General features: G+C 42.4%; 1 protein-coding gene across 1 annotated transcript in view; it reads right to left on the reverse strand.

Annotated features, from left to right (window-relative positions):
- Window positions 1-426: 426 nt before the first annotated feature.
- The window catches only part of GNA12 (G protein subunit alpha 12), a 40,699-nt gene continuing 21,862 nt past the window's right edge, over window positions 427-19,263 (reverse strand). The window contains exons 3-4 of the mRNA XM_064390692.1: window positions 8,547-8,597; window positions 427-7,560 (exon numbers count right to left, since the gene is read on the reverse strand). Coding sequence (XP_064246762.1) covers window positions 6,991-7,560; window positions 8,547-8,597 — 621 coding nt within the window. The 3' untranslated portion in view covers window positions 427-6,990. The remainder of the gene's footprint in view (window positions 7,561-8,546; window positions 8,598-19,263) is intronic.

Genomic DNA, 19,263 nt, shown 5'->3' on the forward strand with positions numbered 1-19,263 from the left:
TTTATTATCAGATCCTGCACAGCACTGAGCAATCTCCAGCAGGTGCTCCCATCTCCACAGGCCCAATTCTCTTCCCTTGCTGAGCCCAAAATCCATCAGCAAACTCCAGCTGTGCCTCCCCTCCCGCTTCCCAGCAGTGCCAATGCCCCAGCCAGCCCCAGATGAACGAGTTCCAAGTTTCACACAGGTTAATGTGTCCACCCTGAGCTCCTGGACACACTCAGGAGCAATGATTCCAACCAGGACTGGAGTAATGGGAGATACCTGGAGATACCTAAAGGTGATACCAGACTGAGATTTCATGGCATGACAGCTGTACTTCCATCCAGTCCATGCTGCTGTTTGTTCAAAAGGCAACTCATAGAAAAAAAATGTAATAAATAAAAAAGTCACTTCAAACTCTGTTGAAAGAGAAAACCCATAAAGAACAGTATAACAAGTCAAGTTTTAATAGATTTATAAAATTCATATATACAAAACAGTAAACTAAGTCACCAAAGCTATAAAATACACTTTTTACACATCACAATATAATTTTATCTAGTACACAGTTTTCATAAGTTGAAACTATTACAGCAAGTAGCTGCTTCTATCACGGATGCTGTTTTGGTGCTAGAAAGACACTTATGTGAGCAGTCTGGGACTGTGCTTTTATTTTATGCATTTTCCACCTTCTTTTAGTTTGTCACTGTTTTTAAAGTACTTTCCTGTGAATTGTTAAGAAAATTAAGGCTAAACTCAGGCCTTTCTTGCCCAATGTAGTGAACTGGTTTAAAAAAAACTGATATTGCATAGTATGTGTGTTAATGCATAGGCACCAGAGAGCAAGTACATTGCAGAATAAAAGATAACATCACTTGGCTTCCTAAGCTACGTGGTTGTGCCACAGATAACCTGGTGTTCTGTCAGTTTGTTTTGTACATTTTGATTCCACAAACAAGACAACTCCTCACTAGAGCGAGAAACACCAGCACTGTTGTTCAGTGGAGTCTCCAGAAACACCTTTCAATCTGTATCATCAATTCAAGCCCATTCCACATTCCAGACCACACAACTGGAGGAACTCTCCCTATCCTACAGAGGGTTAATGGCTCCAGTGCAAACAGCACTCTGAACATATCTCGACCAACATAAGTCCACCAACACCTTCCCAAGTCTCGTGAGCTCCCAGCAGATCCTTTCTCCCCCACAGCCCCTGCTCCCTGCCACCTCCTCTCAGCCTCTGTGCCCAACCACCTGCACAAGAGATCGGTGGCAAGTGACAGCAGAGAAATTGTGCTACTCAAAACCTGCCACTTCCCTCAAAAGATGCTCTCTCAGGTCCTACTTATTAAAAAAATGTTGCTCTCCATCAGTTGTAGTTGTTATGCAAAGAATGGAAACAGCCTCTTACCTTCTCGTGCTCTGGTATCTTGAAGAAAGTTTAAGCAGCTGTCAGGAAGGAGTGAGATGCACTGTCTGGCCAGAGGTCTGCATACTGTATTTTATCAAAATTGAGTTTTAGCACCCAGTGATGAACAGATGAAGAGAGAGATTTACAATGGCAGGGCCAGCCTTGGTGGCCTGCTGCTCTTAATTCACAGCCAATGGCTCTCTGGGGTCACTCAAAGCTTTTGGGTCACTGCAGATGGCGTTTCACTTCAATACAGCCTTCAAGCACCATCAGCTTTTGGCATCTGTTTAGACACTAGCTCCCCTCTCCTGCTCCCCTCCAACATACTTTGGCTTTTTTTTTACCAGAATGCCCACCCTGGAAGTTAGTGCTGCTCTTTTTCCCCCTCTGACTCTTTTCACACCAGACAGAATATCTGACCTTCAGTCACAGGCTACGAGCTGGGCTGGGACAGCTCCTCAAGCCAGGCACAGAACCACCAGCACTGACAATCTAGAACCTCCACACTCCCCACCCAGTAAGAACACAAGCATATCAACACACAGACAAACTTGAACACCGCTTTCCAAATGCCATTGTCAAGATAAAAATGTCAAGGATGGAGCTGAACTGCCCAACCACCAAGATGAGCAAAGAGGCAGCATCACCTGGTGAGCAGAGAGGCAGTTTCAGCTCCAGATCTCCTGGCTTTACTCATTTCCATCTATGCAAAAAAAGATTAGTGTTAAAACAAAGAAGTGCTCACGTCACAGCACAAAGCAGAGATCACCCCAGCTAATTACAAAACAGGTATTATTAAAAAGCACTAGGTCTTGCATCACCAATTATTCCTCACTAGGCTAGACAGTCCTCAGCTAGAACTGTGTGGAGTCAGCACTAACTCAGGCCAAGGCTGGCCCAGACCACGCCAGTCTTCCTGATCCATAATGGATGCTCCCTAAAAAACTGCTAAAAGCTCATTTACAAAAGTAGGCACAGATGTTTTATAGTTGCTACTGAAACACCCCACCCACCACTTTGTGTTACAGAATTACAGAGTATGAGGTAAAGAGTTGGCAGTGCTGTATTAAACCCCTGACTACACCACGTGATTTTATACTAGAAAGAGAACACAGAAAAGAGGGTACTGCTAAACTTACAGTTCTCATCATGAGCTCAGGGCTGGGTTTACAGGACAAACTGCACTGTGTGGAGGTGTTGTTGCACATTGTGTTTGTCTCTCAAGCTGGCACACATCAAATCATCCATCAATGCAGCAGGTACTCCTGAAAATTTGATGACAGAAGCCAAACTAAGACAGGTGTCAAAACTCACTGCCTGAAAATCAGAGGGGCCTTTCAGAGAAATCCCCATGGTCCATGCACAAAAGGATTTTTCCCCCTAGAAATAAAGAAGTACACACATAGAAAAGACTCCAAAACATAAGTTAATATAAGTTAAAACATAGTTAATACAAAGACAGCCATCTAAAGGCAGCAGAGGACCTGTTTTCTAAAATGCTGTTCTGTGGAAGGCAGCTGTCTGTCACTAAAGCAAGCTGCTGGTTTCCTCAGTGGTACCACATCTGTTCTTTTAACTGCTTTACTTCTACATTTCTCTACAGATCACAGTAACCAGGATGGGTGAATTCCCAGAGGGAAGGAGGCCATGGGGATGGGGGGCAACACATGGACAGGATGGGGGACACACTCCAAATGCACCACTTTTCACACCAAATGCCACTTCAGCTGTTCTAGGGGAATTATATTTTTGTCTCCAGTGCCATGTACAAATGAGCTCTTCCTACTCCATTTCCTTACGGTTTATTTGCCAGTATTTTCTCTACTCTGCCTGCTTGGCTGCAGCTCAGCTTTACCTGCCTCAGAATGCCTGGGAATGGTCACCTTCAGGAGCTTCATTATTGTAACATGCCTAGTTCTACATTTTACACAGCAGCAATTAAAAAAAATTAAATATATTATCAAGTTAATAAGTCAAATAATCTAGGCTGCCATATTAAATAAGATCCATTCTCTGCATGAAACTGAAAGCATCTTTGAGCTGTAAAACTGAGTGGCCAGTAATTTCAATTCCATAACCACCATTAGTTATTTTTCAACCTTAAGAACTATTTCATTCCTTCAAAGTGACAAGTGCCTATTGAATATGTCACTTGCAGAAAGCCACTCATCCTTTTTAACTCCACCAAGTCACCTTGCAATGCATCCAAGGGCTGCTCAGGGCCTGCCAGCACTGCAATCTGCAGGAGTGCTACTGACACACACTATTAGCTTAACACTTGTTTTGAGGACAACAAACACAAAATAGTGTTGGAAAAATGACTCCCATTTAGTTTTTCTACTTAAAACTCCAGATTTACGCAAGTCTCTGCCCCAAGCACAGGCTGCAAGAGTTTCCTCTCTTTGTCCTCAGGAGAGACAATCCCCCTGCAACATTCTGTCACTGACCCCGGGTGTCAGAGGAGGGACAGCAAAAAGCTGCTTTTTTCTTTAAAAAAAAAAGTACTTGTTCAAGGTCTCCATCTGATCATCATCCTGCCTGTGACCCATTTCCTGACCAGGCAAATGAACAATAAGCCTATAAAACTAACAAAAAAAGATGTTCTCTCCAGCTGTGTTTACCTGCAAAGTTCTCCAGGATGTCACTTAAAATAAAGTTTTCTATTTGTTTCTGGTGAAAGGACCAAGCAACCGACCAGGTCTGTCCCTAGAAGTCTGAACAACCTCATTTACCTAAGCTCTGCTTTAGTAATTCACTGATTTACCACAACATGATTTTCTGGCTTTACTATACTACAACTTTCCTTGAAAAAAACCCCAAGCCCCCTCAGCTGTGGCAAAGCAAGTATTTTGCAGAGAAAGCTGACAATTAAAAAAGACCCCCATGTCCTTTTTACTCACAGGCCAGCTCCTCTGCAAACCTGGGAAGTGCTTGACTTTTGCAAGGAGAGTTTCCTGACAGGGGTTCCTGGTGTGATCCATCACTATCCCAACCTGACAGAACTCTGAGCCCACAGAGCCAAAATGTGGATTTTCACCTGCAGCTGCAGCCCCACACTCAGGCCCATTTCATCAGTTAAAACAAGAAAGGCCAAAATGGGCCCAAGGTGGGCAAACTGGTTCCCTAAAACTGACTTAGTGTGCAAAACTGCCATATCATACAAAAAAAAAAGCAGCTTGAGAGCTCAGTGTGAGATCCCTTATGCTGTTTCTTCTCCAGGTGCAGATTTTAAGTTACTTAAAAATAAAAGTTGCATCATTAGCTCTGTTGAGGGTAAATCCATAAGGTGACTACAGATACAAAGCCATGGATGAGTGCCAAGAGAAAAAGAGAACAGAAATTCCATGCTATGCCTCCCAGGTAAAACTACAGTAGATTCAGACACCAAACTGAGGTAATTCTTGAGAAAAAATTACAGTTGAAAGGGAATGTTTAACTAATTTGAGAAAACAAGCATGATATTAACTCATCTGGAAAATTCAGTGAAAGAATAAAGCTCACAGCAAACTAAGAACTAAAGTCAAATCAACCTAGAAGTCAGGGGAGCCCACAACTGCCTCCTCTTTCCCAGTGTCTTGTGTGAAGTGAAAACCACTACCAAGAACTCAGAAAACAACTGAAAGCTTTGAAAGCAGCCTTAGTCTTCAGCCAACAAATGGGCTCAGAGAAACCAACCTTATGTGATGAATAAACTTGTTTGCATCACGCCGTGGTAAAACATTTTCCTTTTCAAATGTAATAATCTGAAGATTTTTCCCCCATCTGAATATTAGTCACGTAACATTCTTCTCCTTCAAGGCTAAAAATTAATAAATATTTAAAAGACAGAGTTGGTCCTGGCAAAATAAGACTTGTTACAAGGAAGCTAATTCCTGTTTAAGTTTGCTGAAATTTAAGTTAGGTTTTCCCATCTGCAACTTCTCAGTTGCTTCTTACGTCGATTCTGTGCCTGAAACAGCCACAGCTTTTCCACTCTGGAGCCTGCACAAGGCTGCTACATCAGGAAACTGCACAAAAATACTGATATGAACATCTGCAAGCTTCAGAGGGGAAGAAAAGATTCCAGATTTTATCCAAATTAACATGAAAGGACAACGGAACAGGACTTTTCTTTGACCACATTTCCCATGGGATTACCAGCTGAAGTAAAACTTTGCTTGTTTTGACATGCCATTACAGGCTCAAAGGGGATAAGAACTCCAGGGAATTTGCTGACTTTTTATGGGTACAAACAGCCCTTCAGGTTTTATCCTTGGATAAAAACTATGACAAAAATTGCACAGTAAACTATGGTTGAGTTACCTAAAGGACAGCACTAAAATATCTTCGGTTTGGCCATGTACCCCACTGCAGTAGAAAAGATTCAATGTCTGTACACAGAAAAGGCACCTGGCAGAGATTGAGAGCACAAGGAAATTTGGAGTTCACACCCCAATTATTCACAGCCTCTTGCCATTTTACACCCAAAAGGAGCAAATCCAAACCCAGCTGTGCTCTGAGTTCCATGTGCATCACTATAGGCTGGAGATCCCATTAAGACACAGATTAAAGGCTAATTTTACAGCAAGGTCTTGCTGTCCAAATCCATCAGTGCAGCTGGAAAGCTGGGATCTCCAGGGTGTTCAGTCTTCCTACAAGGTCAGCTGTTGGGAACTAATCAAGCAGCTGCTGTGCTACCAAAACCTTTGCTTAAAGAGTTTAATCAGCTTCCAAACTTTAGAGTTCAGATGAAGCCCTGTCACGTGAGATACTGAACCTTGACAAATGCTGCCCACTGTGGGTGTGAGGACAGTGCTAGCTGGCCATGGAGCACATCTCCCTTGAGCAACCACTGTGCAGATACATGGCTGGGTGCTCCAGCACAGGCTGCTGCACCAAGGAAATCACTTTTCCCATGATGTAACACCCTCCAAGCATAGTGCAAAATAAACCCTTCTCCGAATCAGCGAGGCCTCAAGTCCCCATCCCATTTACTCCAACATGAGTTTCCTTACAGTTTTAGGCTTCTCCCTCAGGAGACTCATGCAAAACCTTCAGACAAGAGCTGTGCGTCCACCTCGGGAGGTGGATTCTAGACCCCTGGCAAAGCTGAACACACACACAAGACCTGGTTACACTCCTAAGGGTTAAGAACGGAACTTCCATTAACATTCTCCAATACAGCTGCCAATCTCATCATGTTCAGATTAGTTTGATCGATTCAGCACCTCCAAACTACAAAAAAAAAAGGCAGTTTGTACAATTAGTGTCTCTGAAAAATGAGCGCGCTCATTTGAAACGTGTCTTCCATCCATGGTTTGTCAGAGATCTCTGTTCTGAAGAAGGCAGACGGTGGTTGTGTCATTCAGCGTTCCAAACTCGGTACAGAACCTACCATGGCCAGGTTTCAGTAGTGTTTTAGTCCAAATGATTCAGTAGCTAACATCAACACGACTCCTCCGGCCTAGAGCTCCTCTGTTTGGACTGGCTAGTGTACAGCATTCCTGAGCCAAGGAATTCGCGCGGGTCCCACGCCGCATGCAAGGGCCACAAAGAAAGGATAAAAACGCCGATGGAACCCTCCAGCGGAACTTCAGCGGAGCAGGGGCTGCTCTCCTTCACTGCAGCATGATGTCCTTGAGGTTCTCCTGCAGGATGGTGTCCTTGACGGCGTGGAACACGAAGCGGATGTTCTCCGTGTCGATGGCCGTGGTGAAGTGGTGGAAGAGGGGCTTGCTGCGGTTCCGCCTCTTCCTGTCGAAGCACTGCACCAGGTAACGCTGCACGTCCTCCAGACGGTGAGGGTCGCCCTTGAAGTCCGAGAAATACTTCTTAATGCTGACAGTCTTGACCTTCTCCACCAGAAGGTCCATCTTGTTGAGGAATAGGATAATGGAAACGTTAAAGAAAAGCTTGTTATTGACTATTGTCTCAAAGATATTCATGGACTCCACGAGTCTGTTTGTGCGCCTGTCTTCCATGAGGACCTGGTCGTATTCACTGGAGGAGACCATGAACAAAATTGAAGTTATTCCATCAAAGCACTGGAACCATTTTTGACGCTGAGATCTCTGTCCCCCTACATCCACCATCTTGAAAGGAATTTTTTTAATGATGAAATCATGCTCTACTATCCCCTTCGTGGCTTTTCTGGCCAGCAAAATATCTTGTTTGCTGGGGAAATAGTTCTGCAAAAGAAAGGAGAGAAGTGTCAAAAAAGTCCTTCAAAAATTCTGGCTACTGCCTGAATACTGAAGGAATGGGTAAAATCACCAAGAGCTGCTTTTAAATTTAAAAATTATCAGAAGAAGAATGAATACTCAACTTTAAAACACTGGCCTGTTGACCATTTAGCTCAACACTTTGGTAAACAGCTACAGAAGATCCTGAGACATATGAGAACAAAAATAAAGGACTAATAATTCACTTCTTCACACTTTCATCCATCAGACTTCTTCATTTAAGGCTGAAGTGTATTTTTTCATCATGAAATTCTTAGCTACAGTGTTACTGCTACTTAGGTAGCATTCAAAAAAGCAGGTCAAATCACCACTAAAAGGTGCTTTTTAAAAAAAATCTAGCTTTTCCACAATTCATTACTCTTACAAGGACCATCTTGAAAGCTTTAGTGGAAACTCTTCTTCCAGGTTCACACTCTATGACCAGCAAGTACAGCAGCAGATTCTACCACAGGCTGTGGCCCAATCTACTGCTGTAGAGAAACTTGTCCTTCAGAACCTTATCATTGTTACTGTTTAGGAAATCATCTCCCTTCTTTCCCTCCAAGTGTCCTGACAGATGTTTTCATGACAGATTTTGAATCCTACAAGTGCTAGGAATGGTTTTTGTTTTGCTAAGGTTTCATTCTGCTACCTTAAGTAGCAGCAGCCATGAGAACATCAGGAAAAGTGATCCAGAGACTGCACAGAAGGGCTGATAAAATATGAGCACAAATAAAACTTCCATTTGTTGTATGTCAAAAAAGATTAAACAAATGCTAAGCTTTGGTTTCAGAAAGCTGGAGTTTACTGTTTCTACAGAAAGAACACTGAATTTAATGCGTTATTATTTCATAAACAAACCAAAAACCCCATGCAAACCCCATGAATCACAGCACACTCAGGCTGTCCTTGTCTCCTGGAGCTCTGTGGTTCAGAAGGAGAAGGTTTCTTACCAGCTGCCCGATCCGATCCAGGTTATCCAGGAAGTATTTCACTGATTCACCCTGTGGAAAAGGAAAGACATGGGAACTGAGCTTGTTTCTAGGACAGCAAATCCAACAGAACCAAGGCCTTCTTCCCAACGTGCACTGAGGTCTAACAGAGCAATATCACCAGGTCTGGAAAAATCAAAGCTGTGAAGAGATTTCCACAAATGCTCAGATCTACCCAGGAAATCTCTACAATAAAAGAGTAGTGTCATTAAAGTCAGTTCTTTGACTTAAAGAATTTGGCTTTTTTCCCCTTGTAAGATAAGTGCAGTTAACTGACACTGAGTGGGAGTAAAAAATGAAACACATTTATAAGAAACCAGTGTATTTTTAAAAAAAATTCATAACAGTGAACAAAAGCATATCCTAGAAAAGTGGAAGATTTAAGTCCCCCACAATTTATGATGATTTAAGCTAGACTTGCTGTCACAAACAAAGGAAAAAGAGCATTTTCAAGGACTTGCTCTTTTACAGACAGCTCCCCTTCTGGGCTCAAGACTTTTAATAACAGATTTGCTCATCTTTTAAAAGTCCTTTAGCAATTATATCGAGAAGAAAATAGGAATTTTTACTCTTGTGTAAGAGGATTTGGTCTTTTATCAAACAAGCTTGCCTGTGTGTCCCACCCAAATCAAGGCCCCCTCTGCTTTAAGTGGGGACAAGAAGCCCTGCACAGATTTTAAAGAATTAACAATATTGTTTCCATACAGATACAGATTACTCTGGAGTGAAACTCTCCAGCAAAAGCTTCCCTTCATGAAGAATTAATTCTTCTAAGTATGTGTTTCTTTATTGTTCAGGATGTTTCTTGGAGTTGTAGCCATGTCACGAGAACAATAAAATGGAAAATCCTGCTGCCTTTTAGTGATTTTAGGCAAGAAAACCCATTCCTTATCACAGAGCAGGGCTGTCAGTCATGACAGTAGGTGCCCTCACCAAGTCACTAATTCAGAATGGAACTTCCTCCAAGGACTCCAGCTGCAATATAAACTCTTAAACCACACATCCTCCTCTACAGCATAGGCCTGAGACAGCAGAACAGAATTCTGCCCCCAGTTCAACTCTAAACAGATGAACACAACAGTTCATTGTGAGGAATCAGACTGGAGGTCAGAGGATTCAGTGCTGGACAAGTACAGACTCCCAGCATAAAGCACACACAAAAGGACCTGGAGCTTATTATTTCCTAACATTTAAAACTGGAAGTGTATTTTCATGAAGGAGAGAGAACACAGGGATTTGCAAAAGACTACCATGTATCAATGAAAGATTTACAATGGATTGCTGGCAGAAAAAAACCGCTTCTTTTTTTTGGGGGTGGGGTGGGGGAGAGGGGAAGTTTCCAAAGAACAATTGCTCTAAGAGCTTCCTTACAATCATGAATTTTCATAAGGTGAAAGTAATTTCCTGTATTTTTTGGCACTCTGTGGATCAGAAGAGATATCACAGACTGCATGAATAAGAGAAAAGGGCTTCCTGTACAACATTAGTCATATTCAGGAGATGGGAGAGCCCAGAAAGAAAAGATCACTGAAGCTACAAAAAACCCCTTCTCTATCTGTTGTGCTCCATCCCACACAGCTCCTTCAGAGGTGCAAAAATACTGCAAAGGGGCCACTTCTGATGGAGATTCTTCCAATTTTCTACCCAGCTGCTTCAAGAGTCCCTGTCTGTCTGTTCCCCTCCCTGGCTGGAGCAGGGAACAGCCATGTGCCTGTGAAATGCAGGGACACACAGGCAGGATCACCTGATTTACAGCTTCTGCATCCCCCAATTCCCACCCCACACATCCATCACTCTGACATTCTGCACATTGATAGGGAGGTAAGAAAATCAATTGATAATGGAAAAAAACCCCACGTTCATTTCTGCAGTGATTTAAGGAAAACAGACTTCTCTAGATTCTTACCCAGCTCTTATTAACGTTGCAATTAAGCCACGTAATTTGCTCAGGGAAATTTTAATCAGCAGTGGCAAAGCACTGGGAGAGCTGGGTAACCAAGTCAGGTGGCTGGCACAGGTGTGAGCACCATATGCATGGTCTGACAGATCCATGAATCTGAATATTCTCTTCTAGCACAGAATGCAAAGGCATCCAGCACTTAAGTCAAAATATCTGTTTCCAGCCAAAACAACAAATCCTCAACAAGCTCCAGAGGGTTTGAAGTTTAAAAACCCTCAAAACATTAAAGCACACAAACATGAAGGGAGGAAAAACACCCACCAAAAACGTGCCAGAGTAATATTCCAAAACCCAGTGCACACACTCAAAACCTCCTGCTTTAATGATTCCCCGATTAATGATTCTTCATTAAGTCCTAGGGAAATGTGAACTCAGTTCCTGCTCCAAAGGCTTCTGGAATAACCTTGTTCTGCATCTTAGTCAGATTTACAGCAAACTGGGATGTTCTGGGAAGCACATTCAGTTCCTCCAGGCAGCAGCACACACATACACTGGGCATTAACTGACTTGATGAGTAACACATAACGTATTAAACGAGGAAAATATGGAAACTCCAGGTTTCACAACTGTTTGCTATTAGTGTTTTTAATTAGAACAATTATGCTGACTGAACATTCCTTTCTATATTCATTTTTCCCAGTCATTCAGATGGCAATATTAATTATATCTTGAAGTCAAATTCATGGAGTTTTATATCAAGCTGCACTTCAATGGATTTTTGAATTCCACTAATGAATTATTATTTATGCAAAGCTGTCTCATGCTTTGGGTATTATACACTCATACAAACAAATCCTTATGTATATAAATGTATGTATATAAAAATACACACACAGTTTCTAAATCAAAGTAGATTTTCCATTCAAAGCAAGTAATTATCAAAACAAATATCAGCTGCCCCCCTTTTGTGTTGAATTATTTTTTTCTCTTCATGACACAGGCAATAAAGAAGCTGGTTTGGCTTTTTCAGTGCAAATATTTAAAGTTTCTCCAGTATTCATCTGGCCATTCAGCTCCATTCAAAGCAGGCTTAGCAGTTCAAGTGCTCTCCTCCTCCAGATCTCAGCCAGTTATTTCAGGTCCATGACCATGACTTCCTATAAAAGTGTCAGCAAATATTTGCAATTGATTCATCAGATACTAAAAATATCTTTATGCAGGTTGATGACTTCAATTTCAGTATTTTAATGGTTCTGTTGGGGGAAAAAAGCTTATTTTAACATCACAATCTATTTCAAGCTATGCTTGCAAAGTAGAAATGAAAGCTGAAGTTATTTATAATATATGTATATTTATACTCTCTATGTGTATTTATACTACATGTAACTACCTAAATATAATCACATCGTGGTGTGTTCATTTAGAAAATAAACAAAAAAGATCCAGATCAGATCTTTTACAGGCTGATATTGCAAGAAAAACTGTGGCAGCTCCAGAAACTTCCTCAGATCAATGGTGTTCATAGAAGGTTGTTGAGCTTCTGCCTTTCAGATTTAAAGGCTCATGTCTTGCATTATCCTAATAGTACAAAATTTCCTTTAAAAATATTCTAACAATATTAATAAGTAATGCTCTCAAGATATGAAAGACTTTAATTTCAACCAGCACAATACTGAGATTGGAAGCCCTGTTCTGTCACAGTCCCAGCAGAGTCTGTCAGTGGAGCATTTATGCACTGACATTTCTTATTTTATTTTGAACTAGTGCTTGATTAGCACATTTCACATCGCAAAGTTACAAACCAATTCGCTATTTTTATGGATTTTCATCCTCCTTGCTAATAAATCAAGATGTTTCAGTGGTGTCTCCTGCACCCACACCCCGTGTTTTACGGGACAGCTGTGGGGGAGGGAACAGTGACCTCCGAGTTATGAATTTTATGCAGCTCAGATGATCCCTTTTTAGTGTCCCAGAGCACAGCAGTGACCATTGGTGTTCCACTCCTTGCTCCCCACACAAGAGTGACCACAGAGCTGGGGTGACTCATTCTGTCACTGCTGAGCTGCCCTCCCTCTGCAGTCCAGACCCTCTGAGTAACAGTTCTGTGACTGGGACCGAGAGAAGGAGCTTGAGATGCTGTTCCCATTGTTCAGGAGGATGAGTCACTGCACATCTGGGAACTGGGGGAATCAAGAAACACAAACAGAAGGCCCCAAATGAGCCCACAATGCAGTATCGCTATTGGATTATTTTAAAAAAAAAATTGTTATTCTTTTAGACTGGCCTATCTGCAGTATAAAGTTTGGTGAAGCCAGAGAAAATAGTGCAATTTGTTTAAAAAGTGACTGGTGGAAAGAGAAAGGGAGGAAAGTTGAAATGTAAACATATACTCCTGCTTCCTGAAATAGTCCTCTAAAACTTTTTTTATATGCTAGATTATTTTGACCACAGCATTCTCAAGGGGCAAAAGCCATGAAATAAAAAAATTTCTAATCTACATACTTTGTGCAATGTGAATGCCATCTTAACATGAGCTCCAAATAAGTCACCATGAAAATAATGATTGAACTCAACATCCCTGTCCCTTCAGGCTATGTTCAGAGCACATAGGAAATCTCCACACAGAAATATTATAACTAATCTGGCATCACTTCCTTTGCCATTGATAGCCTCATTTTGGGCAGAGTTCCCAAGCAGTATTTACTGCATGAAAATAATGCACAGCAATCATACCCAGATTACTTTAAAATACCCCCAGAAACATAGCAGACATGTTCTGGAAAACCAGAATTTATCAACCTGTCACTGTAAACCTCACTTATTCAGAGTGAGCCTTGGTCAGATCATAAAGGACAGTGACACATCCCATTGTCCAGCTCCCTAAAATACTGGCTCATTTCAAACTTTTCCTGCTGAAAAGCAGTTCCTCTAAATTCTGCTCTGAACTAGAAGACTTGAAAGGGGACCCTCTGTTCCAAATTGGCTTTTTTCCTTTCCTTGTCCCAAGGTCTTTTTGACATAATATTAATTTAGCCCTTCCTGATCATTCTGTCTCTGGCTGCTAAATTTAGAGCGCACAATTTAAGGTAGACCTGTCAGTCTTAGCTTGTTTCAGATGATGGATTAAACCACGGAGGAAGGAACTGTTGTACTTGAAGGAAGCATCTAGCACAGATCAAACAGAAACACAAAATACAGATCTAACAGCATTCCCACACTGCAGAGAAACAGATACTGCAAATAAGTGCCAGGACCTGCAGCAGAGTCTGCAAGGTGAGAGATCACTGATCCAGATCAAACACCAGTGCTGGGCACCCACCCTCTGCTCAGCAGCTGGGAAACATTCAGCAGCAGGGCTGAGAAACACAGAGAATCCAGGAGACCCTAGGAAGATGTTTGGGAATCTCCCAGCTCTGAGATTTTGGATATATAAATGGGATGGACTGAAAGCATTGACACAGTTTCATCCAAAGCTGGCCTGCATTTAAGGAACTGTTCCATGAGGGCTGCTTGAGATTTGTATAGACACAAAGCAAACTTGCAAGCAAAATCTCTGTTTGCAAACCCTGAGATCTCCCATTTTCCAGGTTTCCTGGGATGTCAATCACCTCTTGACTGAATGTCACCACTTCAGATGTTTTATAAAAGCAAGAGGCCCAAGGGAGAGGCAAAGTTATAAAATAACCAGGAGCCCAGTGCTTGAAAATGTTCAGGGGTTAGATCAGCCCAGTTTTTGGGTACTGAAATAGACCAAAACCCTCACCATCAAAAGGTGATACAGAAAATGCTTTCCTCAGTGAGAGGTACTGGACACAGCAGCAGGATGACACCCTGCCACCACAACACAAATCCTTTGGAAGCGAAGGGCTCTGCTTCTGCCCAAGGGCTGAAACTCTCCTGAGGAACAACCACAAACAAACAACTCCCCCTCTCCAATCCCAGAGGCTCCTTCAAGAGATTACTGCTAAATCTGCACTTCCATTCAGCCCCACTAACAGGGCATGGATTTACTGCAGCCAGAAATGTGTTCTCTCCTCTCTGACAGCTGATCAGTTCAGCATTATTTTCCAAGGAGGTGAGCAAGTCTGTGCTTGTTAAGAATTCCCCCAGAGGATGCTGAACTAACTTAAATTGCCCTGAAATGCTGATGCCCACTGGACACTACAATTCTGTTCTACATATATTCTACATCCTGTCTGGGCATCAAAATTTATTGATACAAGACAAACATGAATTTTTCATTCAATCACCAGCTCCAGTGCAGAGACCAAGCACTTCTCCTTATTTAAGCTGTACAAAATTCCAGCTATCAAATCTCTCCAGTGTTATTTAACTTCCTCCTTAACAACAGGCTGAGCTCCTGGCTCCCATCCAGCAACTCCAGTGCTTATCCAAGTTGCTGCTATCTGGACCCTACAAACATACCAACTACAAAAAAAGTACCATATGGTTCCAAACTTCTAAAAATTACCTCTCCTTTCTCTTACCTGCTCACACTCTGTAAGTATCAGATGTTAAGGTCTGAAAATATTTAAAAAATTCATTATCTGTCAGCTCAGTCCAAACAGGCAATGGAAAAATTTGTTTGTACACATCAGGGTGGGTTTAGATTAACTCATCCTCCATGACACATGGCCTTTGCAGCATATGGAAAATAATAGGTGATAAATATTTATTTAATTCTCCAGAAAAACTTAGGTTAATCTGAGCTTCCACATCAGTACTAAGATTTGTGGAATCCTGTGACTGAAATTCCAGCCTTGCAGCTAAGAAACACTCAGGAGCAGGGTTCTGTGCTGAAGGGCAACTCTTAACATGTCTTAGAATTGCTGTATTTGATTGCTGGAAAAAGCTTTCTCCCAAGTGCTTCAAGGGAAAACTAGAGTTACATTTTTGCCTGAAATTCTAGGTATTTCTACATCAACAGGATGTAGATGAGATAAATTACTTTTGGAATAGGTTAACAATTCTGTCCATTTGTCTCAAATATGCACACCAGCCTCAGTGCCTCCAGGAAGAAAGGAATTTTCTGTTAATAGGCTCCATCCTACACTAAAAGCTTCAAGAAACATTAACAAAAAATCCCTGTAATTTTGATTTTACTCATACTTACTGTCTTAATCACTGCTGTTTCTGCTTCATAGATTTGCAGTGGCTGGAAGAAAAACAGGTGCAAACAGCAGAGAAAACAGTACTGGCCACAAACAAAACACAAAGTGCAACACAAACATGCTAAATGCTAGCTTTGAAAAAAATAAATCTAGAAAAATCCTTAACCAGACAGACCTGCACACCAGGGATTCAGCATGTCCTACCCTTGACTGACCAGCAGCTAGCAAGAGCTGAGGAGTGGATGCAAGGGGATATAGACCAAATTCATGTGGAGGAATCACAGCTATGTTTGAACAACTAAAATAGTCCAACTACTGCATCCAACATCAGCAGCGAGCCCGGCTCAGACCTGGCACGAGTGGCTGCCAGACCTACTCCAAAGCATCCCATGGAAGGATTCCTTCCTGTTTCCCTGCCAGCTGTCCAAGGGAATTCATTGTCTGCAAGTGCTGCCAGAGCCCTTTCATCTCCACTCCGGAGGTTCTCGGTGGAGCCGAGCGAGCGCACGCCAGGCTCAGCTGCTCCTTCCAGGCACAGCCAGCTCAACACCCCAGAAACAACTGAACCAGCACCCTGCCACAGCTACAACAAAGTCCTGAGCTGCAGAAGGAGGGATGGATCCAAGATTCTGGCCCATCACCAGCAAATTATCACATTTATCCTCAGTGGGAAGCTGCCATGGAAAAATGGGTATTTTCAACCAACAGGGCAGAATTTAGAAGCAACTGGATGTTTTTGCATCCCCTGGAATGATGCACAGTCCCGTTATTCCCTGACCCCTAGGCCCATGCTTTGTTCCCAGCAGGTCAGAATGCAAACCTGAAACTTGCTTTGTTTACAGGAGACATCTGCAGAACTAGAACAGACAGTGACAAAAAAAAAGTACCTCCTGAATTAATCCAGTCAGCAGTACTGACTATCTGATCAAGACTAAATCACAAGTTTACCAGTGAGTTTCCCTTTCAAATCTTATCAGATCAAGGGATGGGAAATAAATATCTTAGATCTTGTGGGCTGAAAAAGCAGCTAACACCAGCCATGAGAGAATGTTGAGCTTGGACTTTTCCATGGCAGGTGGCCAGCTGGAAAGCTCAGCAACTTGGATGCACTTTCAAGAGGCATAACCTTGAGTGTCTTGCAGAACGATGCTTCCTGCTCCACTTACACACCAAAGATTTGCTGCAGTGTCCTAATGCTCCACTTTCTGGGGAATATCAGCTCAGACAAGTCATACTGAAATTTGTCTGCTGTGAAATGGTGACTGTAAGGACTGCAAAGTGCCATTCATCCCTCATATTTCTTTAAAAGTTTGTTCTAAATAAGATTTTCTCATTTTGTCTGTATGCATGCAACTGAGATGTTTTTAGATGGGCAGAATAAAATAATGGCCTTGCAAAACTCAGAAAGCTGCTCAGAATCTGAAAGTAAGGTTTTAGGTAAAACTCAACTAAAATGCAACCTAAGTCTTAGCTGCACTCAGGTGTACTATTTAACAGTTTGATTCCTATAAAATCAAGCCTGTAGAGAATAGAGTGCAGCAAGAAATTAAATTCCACCTTGCTTACATTAGTCTGAAGTTGTGCCCCATGCCCATTACCTCAGTGCTTGGCAGGCTCAACCACAGACAACACAAGGCTTGCAGGTCTGAGGGACTCCTCAAAGCAGCTTCACAGCTGATTCTCAAAAATCATTTGCCCCAGAAACAAAAACCTCCTTTTTCAATAAAAGTTTGGTATTTGTTAATTCTAAGAGACTTAAAATTGACCAGCCCTAAGGTGCAGTTTCTGTCTGTTGTTACCCTGCCTGCCTCCCCAGAGCCTTTCCAATCAGTGGTAATTCTCATCCTGCATTATTTTGCAAGGTTTTTTATCTATTCACATTAAAACACATCAGCTATTCTAAATATTCTCTCCCTTTGTGACGTCTATTTTGGCAGGAGGAGGAGAAATTCTTCAAATCTGCACTTAAACCTTCACTCTATTGATACTTCAGTATGAAGATTTCATGCAACCTGGACTACTTTCAACATAACTTCAGGATTTGTTCTCTTTCAGGTCTGAAAACAAATTTAAGGATAAAATCTGTGATTAGAAATAGGTGACAGCTTCTATCCTTAAGGCCTCAGCTACACATAGAAATTAATCAAGCCACAGTGGAAAATGAAGTGAGTTTAACAAACTTTTCCAAGCTGTTGAGCAGACTAGCCTATTAAAAAAAATCCTAATTAAAGCCTCGGTCACATCCTACTGAACTGGAGAGAGGGCAGCAGTCCAGCCACGTGGATGGCCAGCTGAACTCCCTGCAACCAGGAATGCATGTGCTGGGCTGGAAGAAAGGACAGAAAAAGAGAATACAGTAGGTATTCTTTTGTCTCCTGCCCACATCTAACACCATTACTGATTCACTGTACTCTGACCAGACTGAAACCACATGGATCAAAGCCTTGAATCCGAGGTGGAATTAAAGGGGAAAGAGTTCCATCAGTAAACCAGTGCTTTTTCAGTTTGAGATTCTACTGAGTTTTCCAAAGTAGAATGAAGGGAAAGCAAGTCAAATTAAGAGCTTTGGGGGTGGGGTGGAGAGCAGACCTTCTAAGGACAAACAGCAACAGTTTGTTCAGGAGCAAAGCCAAGTGAAGCACAAGTCTGCCTCAGTCTGACTGCAGGAATCTGTGTTGTATACAGAGGAGACATTCGAAAGGTGTCAATAAATTACTTCTCAGAGCAACATGTTTTCCACTTTCTCAAACAGAAAATCTTGCATGATGTTTCCAAGAAGTTTTCCCACCCTCCCCCAAATCCTGAGTCAATAACAGAGAGAAACAGGTTTACTCCTCAGAGCTGCTTTAGGTGTAGCTGCAGACTAGAGAAGGTGGGGACCACGCTGCCTTCTGCCTTTGTGACAGAAGCTTTTCCAGCAGTGCAGCTGAGAAAGGAGAAGTGAAACACTGAGCTAACCTTACCCTTCTCCTTTGGGAAGGGCACTCAACAGCTCTGCTCCCTCCACCAGTGTTTGCTTATCAGCTGCTTGGTTTGTAGCACTTTGGAGCACTGAGATATTTCCTGGAACAGCATCACATTCAGATGCATCTTAAGTCATCTGAAACTCCCCCCTGTTGCACAGCTACCACTGCACATAAACCCAGAAGTCAAGAGTCAAACACTGTTTCTTCCCTTCCTCTGCTCACCTCCTCTTCCTCCTCCACACTCAATGCCTGTGAAACAGAGCCTGGATTTGAACAGTCTGTGAACACTGCAGATACTCCAGTAACTCAGAACACAAACACTGAAAAAAAAACTACTCTTTGATGTACAGGCATCTTATTTTGGCATCAGGAAAGGAACCATTGCTTGGGAGAAGGATCAGTGAGATAAAAGACACTGCCATCATTCCTTGGCAAGCACCAGGTTAAGGCAATTTATTCCCACTTGTGACGCCCATGGCTTGTTCCTTCCCCAGCAGCACAGTGTGCCACCCCCTCAGCTGTGCTCAGGCATCCCCAGGCTGCATCTGCCCCTTCTCCAAGAGCAGCTTCCAAAAAACCCACCCAGCATAACCAAGAGCTCAGAGCAAAGCACAACTCCCCAAACCACCATTTCCTATTGCTCACTGCATTACTCTGTCCAGAGCTACAGCCCAAGGGAAGCTGAAGCCAAGAGTGGTTTG

The sequence above is a fragment of the Passer domesticus genome, chromosome 15 (assembly GCF_036417665.1).
Source record: "Passer domesticus isolate bPasDom1 chromosome 15, bPasDom1.hap1, whole genome shotgun sequence".
In the NCBI taxonomy this organism is placed as follows: domain Eukaryota; kingdom Metazoa; phylum Chordata; class Aves; order Passeriformes; family Passeridae; genus Passer; species Passer domesticus.